At 33.8% G+C, this 10060-nt stretch overlaps 1 protein-coding gene across 3 annotated transcripts; it reads right to left on the reverse strand.

Annotated features, from left to right (window-relative positions):
• Positions 1–5463, reverse strand: LOC129309966 (uncharacterized). 3 transcript variants are annotated; one of them, XM_054951762.1, is made up of 12 exons: positions 5235–5463; positions 4931–5062; positions 4691–4799; positions 4484–4560; positions 4249–4393; positions 3919–4097; positions 2732–2972; positions 2201–2299; positions 1883–2028; positions 1613–1717; positions 1078–1166; positions 1–694 (listed from the first exon to the last, which is right to left on the reverse strand). In XM_054951762.1, the coding sequence occupies exons 1-12, from the start codon at positions 5424–5426 to the stop codon at positions 196–198; spliced, it is 2013 nt and encodes a 670-aa protein (XP_054807737.1). In that variant the 5' UTR covers positions 5427–5463; the 3' UTR covers positions 1–195. The 3 variants fall into 3 exon arrangements, with proteins under 3 accessions (XP_054807737.1, XP_054807736.1, XP_054807735.1); XM_054951761.1 differs by having other exon boundaries at positions 4484–4566; XM_054951760.1 differs by having other exon boundaries at positions 4484–4617.
• Between the last annotated feature and the right edge of the window lie 4597 nt (positions 5464–10060).

Genomic DNA, 10060 nt, shown 5'->3' on the forward strand with positions numbered 1-10060 from the left:
TAGTAAATTTTAGTAGACAAATGAACTGAAATTGTCAAGCATTTTTGCACTTGTTACCGAATCAGATTCATGAGTGCAGCGACCGACGCATGGTTTGTCTAGAAAATCATTTGAGGCATAAAATTTGACAGAGCGAAAGAGTAATGCATGTTGACCTCATCAACTTCTGAATCACTTATTCAAGCGGCCTTCTTTTCATTTATGTTTCCTTTTCAGTCTTTGGAAATTTGGCTTCATTAGCTGGCTGCCAATAGAGACTGGTTCTGTAGCTTGAATTGGCTGAAATGGGATAAGAGGTTTCTTCGTGGGCACGCTTGCATTCGTCATGGTTGCATTTGAAACAGGAGACACCGACTTTGCTTTCAGTGGTCTTGGAACCTCCAATCTCTCTAGAATCCTCGAAGTTTCTCTGTCCAGCTGCCTATTACAATCACGTGGCGTAACACATTTTTGATCCAACTTGGATTTGGACATACAAGATGGAGAATAAATCTTGGGGACCTCTTTTACGACCAACTGCTCCCATTCTTTTGTAATACAGGCGATGGTGTTATCTTCTTGGGTTGTAAGATCCAATTCCGAACTTTTTCCATTCACATCTATTATTGTTTCTGGTTTCTCGGTCACTTCTAAAGAAGGCTTTTCGCTTGAGCTTGGCTCAGCGGCTGCATCTCCCTCTTTAGGAAATGTTGACCTGAAATAGATTACAATCAAATGTAGAGGAAACCGAGAGTATTAGTTGAGGAACTGCTTTTACTAGACTCTAATGATTGATAATGATAAATCTCCATACAAATGTGTAAAAAAAATTGCGTATAAGACCGTCTTTTCTTCGGAAAAGTGGAGAATTTAAGTTCAATTCTTTACAATGCAGTAAATGTCCAACCACAGAAAAGATAGCATATTGTTATACTGGGCAGCATTTGCTAGCAAGTGCTGGCCTTTGATTCTCATATTTATTATTTTAAGAAGAAAATGCTCGAGTTGTTTTAAGAGCCCATTCATGTTCAAGTACATTTTAAAGCTCATTTGTCATTTCGTTGGCACGTGTCAAGCTGGATGGAGAAGCTCACTAACCCGAACTGTAAGCTTTCTCGGACAAGAAAGTTTAGCTTTTGATGAAAGCCTCTTTCGTGCAGCAAGGGATCATAGTGCGTTAGATCAATCTGCATGCATAACTTTCCTTTGATCGTTACAGAATCCTAGGAGCATAATCACATTTAAACATACCAACATAATTCAAATTCAACAAGCATGAAAGTGATAAATGCACCGTTCAGGACTATGATAATAACAAAGACCTTGGTCCCACTGTGAAATTCATAAACTCGGTCACAGAACAACGAACATTCTTCTAGATAAGGTCGTGCGTGTGCGCCCGTACGAAACCCACAGCAGAATATGAAAGGGAAAAAAGAGGCAGAGTACAATTTCGCGCTAGTGACAGACACTTCACGATTGATACTGGCGGTATACTGTCAATATTACATTGTATACTGCAGGAGTATGTGTGTGCATCGAACTTCATTGAAAAAGGAAAGGAAAACAGAGAAAATGTGTGTGTGTGTGTGTAGATAGACACACATACATCTCAGAAATGTTTAAATCGAACCTTCAACAGACAGGCTTCAACAGAATTCTCGATTTCCTTACTGACAGATGAATTAACTAAACGATTATCAGGAACTCGTAATACTTCTTCTGCACCTGCAAGACGCTGCATGTTTATGCACATTGGTCAGAAGGATCTAAAAAAAGACAAAACTTCATCAGGATTTATAAGCCAGACATATATGCTCGCACAGAGATCATTAGGGACAGATGACACGGATCTGCGAGTACAATGATTATTGAGAGCAAAAAAAGAGCAACTGCTGATTACCCTAAGCAGCATCGGCCCGTTATCTGATGGCTGAAGAATATAATAGCAACGGAAAGGAACCTCTGTCAATGTTTCTAAATCACTATTCGAGGTGCATATCAAGCCTTGGTCCATCGAGTGCAGCACACTAGAAAGGCCTCGAAAAACTGTCAAGTCATAGCTTTACTTAAAATAATGGAAGAAACTTATATCTTGAGAAGAACTTCTGACAAATGTATAATATTAGAGAAGAACAATTCGGACAACAAAGTCAGGCCACCAGTGTAACGCCACATTGTTATATTGGAATTCCAGAGGGAAATGAGGATTAGCGCACACCTAGAGCATTCAAGTCCGACTGATCAACATCGTCTGAAGTAGATTCAATCCCAAGACAAGGGGTTGGAATCACGACAAAGGAAGCCCCCATTATCAAACCTGCATTAAAGTGAAAAAAATGGCATTGCCTGAGGGTGAATAGATGGTAAACCATGATTATATAAAGCGTCACAGTTTATTGAAAGATCTTTGGAATAAAACTACTAGGAATGCCAAAATTATATAAACCATCACATTTATTTTCATAGTAGAGGAATAAATTTGTGGAAACACATATTAAAAGATCTTTTCCTCCTTTCCAGTGAATCAGACAGAAGTTCCCCCAAATAGGATGTATATATATTATACACTTTATATTACTTTAATTGCTAGAAAGATCAAAGTGCTTGTTCAATCAGTCTATCCAACTAAGCTCCTTCATCAAGCGCTCAAAGTTGACATCGCAGTTTATCAAAATAGAAAAATACATATCCATGTAGAATAATGCTTTGATGCTGAAGTGGTATATGAAATGTCAAAAGCTATATTTACCTTCATTAACAGAAGTCAAGCTTGTCCTCCTGATAACTGTTATGTCAATTCGTGAATTAATTTGTGGGAGCTTCAGGAAACTATGGAATGAGGGAAGAAACAGAACTGTATTGTCCCCAACCCTGACAGAATTTTCGACAACATCACATGCTTCCAGATTGCTGCCTGTGACTGGACAAGAAAATCTGTTGAACTTGGCTGCTCCAGCATCTCCTAACAGAATGCCATGACATCTGCATGTCTATAAAGTTCCCATAATTAATGCTTCTCCTTTCTACAATTAAAAAGTCAAATTGATATAGCAGCTGAATTCAATGGGATTTCATGGTAGATGATATGGGACAATTAAAGGGCATAGTTATTTTAAGATCAGGCTAACAGTGAAAGTAACTAATACAAAATCTACAGTAGATTCTATGAGATTATGAAGACATCTTTGCTCTTATGCTCTAGCTATAGCTTTCCAGTACTAGGATGTAGAGCTCCTGATCTTATTGAAGACGTGACAAGAATATTGTCCTTAATCCGCCTAGAGTAAAACAGAGTATAATCTTCGGAATGGATTTTCCTCTGGATTGATGGAAATAAAATCGAGCAGAGGAATGCTCCAAGTATATGCATACTCAATAGCTTCAAAGCGATATATATCTGAATATGAGAAAAATATTTACTGAATGTTATGCTGATCCTGCATCTTTTATAGCCTGAGAGCAATTGTACATCCTTCACATATTCTGTTTAATAAACTAACAAGCATAAAAGTCAGCTAAAATATAATATCACTCGTCAAAATACACTCTGAATAAAGTAGTTCTGAAGAGTTAAGGCTAACTGTATACCATACGGAGAATATCAATAGTCTAGTAGTTAGTTCCTAGAACAATATCCGTGGTTTTGTCCATTTAAGGAAATAAAAGATTTATTATAAGATAGGGTAGTATTCTAAGAATCTGGGTGAAGATCTCCATCCATCAAAGGAATCACTCGAGGCAGTTTCTGGAAGGGAAAGAAGTGAGTCACTTGAATAAATTTATACACTATGCCTAAATTTATTTAAGCGCTACGTGCGTGCCTAAGTTTAAACAACCAACATAAATATGATACTTTTGAACATGAATAAAATGATACATCGGCCAAAAATTGGAGTGATTAGGTGATACAGAAGAGTATTATAAGTGCCATATTACCTGGCATTGACTAAAGCCATTGCTGATCGGAATGGCAGCCGCATACAGGTTGCAAAATATGTGGTTCACTGAATCTAATAGATTTTCTTTAAAAACAAGACGTGCTTGGAATGTCTCCTCCGTGTCATCTTGTAGAACCTGAAGCCATCTTTTAACCAGACAGTGCATTACTCTGAAATCTGCAATCCTTTATAAGCTTTCCAGAAATTTTAGATTCAAAATTAACCACCTTAATAAGAGACTTGTATCTTCACTTTTATTTTTATTATAGTACTAAAAATATAGTAGTTCTAGCAATAGCAGAGTTAAAATGTTGACAGAGTACTTAACCAGGAATGTAAGTCTGGAATGAGCAATTGTCAAGATGAGAAACGCAACGACGAAAGTTGTTAATGTTTTCCCGCGTATCAGTTAGATGACTTGACTTCTGCTGAAATACCGCAAAATCAACCGAAACACATCTTTCTGCAGCATCCTGGAAAAAGACAGAACAGCCATTGGATTACTATACAAAAGGAACTATTACCGTTACCATTTAACCTAGTTCATGTAACCACTAGCTCACCATGAGGCACTTTTGCATTGTAGAGTCTACATCTTCAGGCAAGAAGGAAGTTACGACTATCGCTTTTCTCTCAATATCTTTACCTTGCCAGGAGTACAGCACTCGATCACTTAAAACAGTTGAAAGCATTACATCTGAAAATGATCAACCGAGTAACGATTGCGTTTCTTCAAACAAGAGAGATATGGGGCGAGAGAGAGAACGCACCGTGATGGTTGTCATTATCAGGCAGGAAGGCATCGGAGGGCAAGCTGTTAACAGCATGGTGGAAATCGCGCAGATTGAAGTTTCCTCTGGGACTATAGGCGATCTTCAGCTGCGTTACATGCAGATTCACTCTATCGCTCATACGAATCGCAGCAACCATGTATTGTGTGCTTCGAATTCATGTCCGAATCGGATGTTCATAAAAGAAAATGATAATAACTTGTACAACGGAACCAATACCTCGTCAGACGAAGAAAATCGATTTTTAAAGACGTAGCACAGACCGATCTTATCTGCAGGAGAGTTCGATTTTGGACTAGACGATGTGGAATAATTTGAAACGGCGTACAAGTTGGCAAGTTGAAGCAGTGACTGAGAATTGAAACCCAGTCCATCATAAATAATCAATTAGAGCAAGAGATTGTTTGTAATTTATGCGGTTAGATACAATCCTATTGATTTTGTTCGTAAAATCAATTATGAAATGTTCGAGCAGAAAAGCACTAGAGACACGGAGAATAGAGAACAGTTTCTTTGGCAGCACCTGCTTTAGGTCTCTAAGCAATGGAGGTGCCAAGCTCCGCAGGTCCAGAATAAAGCACACCTGCACCATTTCGCTTCTGCTAAGATATCGCCGTCTCTCTAGTTTGCCGCGAAAATGTCTCGAAAGTCGAAACTGCTTGCGCGAGAGTTCAAATTGAAATGTCGTCGACTCGAGGTCACTCCCTTTTAACATGACCGGCCACGCACTAGTTGGACTTGGATGAGTTTTCTCGGTTGTGTTTGAGAGAAGATGAACTCGTTAGTCGTTATACTTATTGTTAATTGCTCAATTAATTTAATTATATATGCTTTTAAAATGAAGATTATTTTTTGTTTCGAATTATTTTTTAATTTTATGTATTATTTTGTTTCAATTTGTACTTCGAGTGTTGAATTTTGACCCCCAAAAAAATAGAGTAAAAAACTGCGTGATGTTAGAAAAATCTTGCCCGAGATAAAATAAAATAATTTAATAGGTACTCAATTTTAGCGTGATCATCAAACGTAAGGACTTCTCGAATTACTTAAACATCAATTGAAATGCAAGCTCATTATGCATTGAATAATAAAGAAAGAACTCGCTCTTGCTCTCTCTATATATATTTTTTCCTTATTTCACCAACGAGATTTTTTTTTTTTTAAGCAGCACCTCCAAGAAAAAACTTGAAATCCAGATTCTCCTGTGACATCTTTTTTTCCCGGGTCAATTAGGCAGCTCATCACCGGTGCCATACTGGCTAGGCAATAAAAGGTCTATTTAGAAGATTAATATAAAAGCCTCGATGACAGACGATTTTACTTAATTGCACCTACTCAGCTAATATTAATAGGCGTCAAGGGATCTAAAATATTTTAAATCATTAGAATATGGGTTTTTTGAACCCATGATGCTCATTAATATGGAGAAGCAAAATGTATTTGATCATATTGCATCCATTTTAAATATCTTCTTATCATAATTATAATAGAAAAAATCATGTATCAATGAAAGTTAAGTGTTAATTTATCCTTAGTATTGTAATGAATTAAAATTTAAATTTTTTTGGTAGTATTATTCAATGCCATTTATGAATGGATGAACGACAAAATGCATGATCAGAGAGTTTACACGCGTGTAAGAGAGAGAGAGACACCTGTATTCGGAATGAAACAAGAATCCAAGGGTGTCGCATTGTGGCATATAATATATACAATGAAACTATCTGATTACGTGACTGTTAACGTGAGAATACATACATACATTATATATATATATATATATATAAACTCAAATATTAAATGACGTTAATTTTTTCATTTCAATGTCAGCTGCATTATCATTTGAATTACGCCATTGAAATGGACAGCGACTAACAAGTTGTGAATTGTCAATAAGTTTCGGCACCGTATTAATCTAATCTAGTTAAGGATATGTATTGAAACTTGAAATTGAACATTTTTGTGTTATTGTTTAATTAGTGTAATATTAGCATAAGCTATAAATTAAGGCATGCTAATCCTACTATGTTTTAATCAACAGAAAGTTGTTTCACATGACTTGATTTCTTTTTCATTTTTTTATTGCATGCTAGTGTCTTTTTTTATAAAAATAATCATATTTGCGATGCAATCTAACACTAAATGTAGTATATATTCCAGTGAGAATTTTAAACTTTAATTCACCACGCAGAGCAAGATTTTTAATTAAGGGAGCCGACATTACAAGGCAAAAGCAATAATGGAATGAAATTAAAAGAAATGTATATAAATAAAATTAATATACTTCCTCCATTTAAAAATATAAAATATTTTTAATCGAACCTCACCCCCAATAAAGTAATTAATTATTTTTTAACTAACCCTATCTTTTTATTTTTGCCCTTATTAAATACTTTAAAATAAATATAAAAGTCATTATCAATAGGAGAACTTTTATAAAAAAGGCAATAATTATACATCAAAAGATTAAAAATGCCTTACATTTTTTAACATTTAATTTTTTAAAAAATGTCTTATATTTTTTTAATGGAAGAGTAACATAAATATTTTAACATTTATATTCAATTTTATAAATATATATCCAACATAAACATGCCTCTTACCTTTTTTAAAGTGTTGCCTGTCAACTTTTCATGGTATAAGATATTTTTTAGGAAAAATTAATATGCCAACCCTTATAGTTTCATCTAGTTTTTAATCAGATCTCTGGAAGTTTTTTCTTTTTATTGAATCCTCGAAGTTTTCTCTGTTACAGATATTAATTCTTTAGCCTAAAGTCGGTTAAAAACGTCATGTAACGGTGTTAGTTTGGTCTATCCATGAAAAATCATTCAAGTTTCTCGTATTGGACCCACTGCCACTTCCAAACTTCTCAAATTAATCATTATTCTCATCACCATCAAAGTCTTCGAGGCTATCATCAGAATCACTCTCGAGTTTGATATGGGATGCACCTTTCTCACACACTTGAAGTGGACCCAAAAGGAATTGAACAGAGAAACAATCAAGTTGTGTGCACATTGGATCTCTATGCAATAATACTTCCAAAGCCTCCCCGTCTTGTGGCGGCAATGGATGACGATTTTAGGCGGCTACACTAAAAACCATCTCATGGATCAAAAAAGTGCTTTGCTCTGTAGATCGTGATTGCCATGCTTTAGAAATTCTTCTCCAAAACCAAAATTTAGAGAGGAACCTCTCCAAATTGGTATCTTTCACAACTACTTACCTAAAGGCTTTTTCTGCCATAACCACTATGGGCCTGATGATGGTGGACGCTGCAGATAACCTAAGAAGAATCGTTTTATGAGTTTATTGGGGTCCCAATATGGGTCACTTTGGAAGTGCTTATTGGGGTCCAATTAAGTAAAGCGATATTAATTCAATTGTTAATTATATAAATATTTGGATTGAATGCGACTAAAGAAGTAAAGATGATGATTTTGCAAAGGCATGGATGGAAGTTGCAGTAGAAGTAGATGTAGGGCTAATTGTTGGCTAAGCCATAAGACTAGTTTATGGTTGTCAAATCATACAGCTTGCTCATATATACCTCCAAGGTTGGAATGTGTTTTTCCGTTTGTCAAAGGGATCTCACCTCCCTTTGATATTATTAAAAGACGACTTTAATGATTTCAAGATAGAAGGATTAACACCTACTCCCTTTATTTAAAAATATAAAATATTTTTAATTAAATTTTATTTTTTAATAAAGCAGTTACCTACTTTTAAACTAACCTTATTTTTTTATATTTATTCTTATTAAATACCCTACAATAAATATAAAATCATTCATTAATAGGGGCACTTTTGACAAAAGATAATAATTACATATTAAAAAATTAAAAATGCCGTATATTTTTTAATGAATAGATTATAAAAGTAAAAACTATTAATAACTTTGAGGATCCAATTAAAAGAAGAGAAACTTTTGGGACCTGATTAAAAATGAGATGAAATTATAAGAATTGATAAATTAATTTCCCAAAATATTAATAAATAAGAATTAGATTTTTTTACTTTTACAAAATTTTAACATAATTTATTCATAATAATCAAGTTTTGAAGATTAAGATATTTGGGCACATTAAGCTCGTAATGCTATAATTCATATTTCAAGCATTTTTTTTTGTTGGTTACAAAAATTTGAAGAGTGAAAATTTTTAATAAGATTGTATTTGTTCATAGTATTGAATGATTTAAATGTATTTTTAGAATATAATGTTGAGCTCAATTTAAAAGATATATTACTAGCTCACTGAATTATCATTTAATTTATTCAATTGATAATTTATAAAAATAATAAATAGATCAATATGATAATAATGATCAACTGTCACATAAAATAGATCTTATTTTTAGTCTCTATTTTCTTAAGGCAAAAAAATTATTCTCTTTTCAAATATCATGATATTTTTAATAATTAGGTAGAGTTAAATTTTGTTAGTATGAAATATAAACAAGTATATTTTAGGGAGCAAAAATATATAACTCTTTCATTTTATATATAAGTAAAAAAAATTTACAAGTTAGAGGGTTATGACTCGCTGGCCCCCCTTATCTTTGTCACTGTCACGCGGTAAAATATTAATCCCTTTTGTTAGATTTAATTTTTTTTATAACTCATATTTTTCAAAGAAAGATAGTTAAAAAAAAAAGGCATCGTTAATATATTTTGCTTGCGTATATTACTTGCTTTCTACGAGTTTGTTAAAATGTCGTGGAAATTAAAATCACATGATTAATGACCCTCCGGGTGTGGAAAATCTCATGCCTATCGACTAGGCGGATTAATCATCAAATAACTTTTTTACCACAATGTTTTCTCTTTTATAAAGTAAAGTAATTTGACAATTATATATATAAAAAATTATCTCTTTTTGACTCCTTTCGTTAAATTTTATTTTATTTTGGCTTTTTGGCTTTTGCCTACATCAGAATATATAGTAAAGTGTTTGTAAAAGCGCATGAGGAAGAAGGACTTAGGGAGAATTATTATATATCCTCAATTACAATAATTGTTCGTCTTCGTCAACAAATTGTTTTTAAATATTAAGAGTTCTTCAAAATTTTATTATTAGACACGCATACTTGGCCAATTCGATTTTTGTTTCCCGGATGAGTTAGCTAGACTTTCATTACTCCCCTTTAAGACAACCTCATCAAAGTGAAATTCTGTGAAGCTTAAGAGAATCATGATTATGTGATCGATCGAAAACATTCTAAGAATGACCCCAAATAGTTGCTGCTGGATATAAAAAATAGGAAAAAATAATAGTTAAGGACCTTATAAGATCATTAGTTAAAATTAGGATGCTGAATTATTAAAATCTTAATAATAAACAATGG

The sequence above is a fragment of the Prosopis cineraria genome, unplaced genomic scaffold (assembly GCF_029017545.1).
Source record: "Prosopis cineraria cultivar Desert tree isolate PC_DT_omini unplaced genomic scaffold, ASM2901754v1 PC4, whole genome shotgun sequence".
NCBI lineage: Eukaryota > Viridiplantae > Streptophyta > Magnoliopsida > Fabales > Fabaceae > Prosopis > Prosopis cineraria.

Bases quoted from the DNA above. Each gene is read 5' to 3' on its own strand.
- LOC129309966 (XM_054951760.1), bottom strand. From the start codon at position 5,426: ATGTTAAAAGGGAGTGACCTCGAGTCGACGACATTTCAATTTGAACTC. The intron at 5,063-5,234 runs GTGCTGCCAAAG...TTCAATTCTCAG, and splicing joins TGCTTAGAGACCTAAAGCAG to TCACTGCTTCAACTTGCCAA. The intron at 4,098-4,248 runs GTTAAGTACTCT...AAAGGATTGCAG, and splicing joins ATTCCAGACTTACATTCCTG to ATTTCAGAGTAATGCACTGT.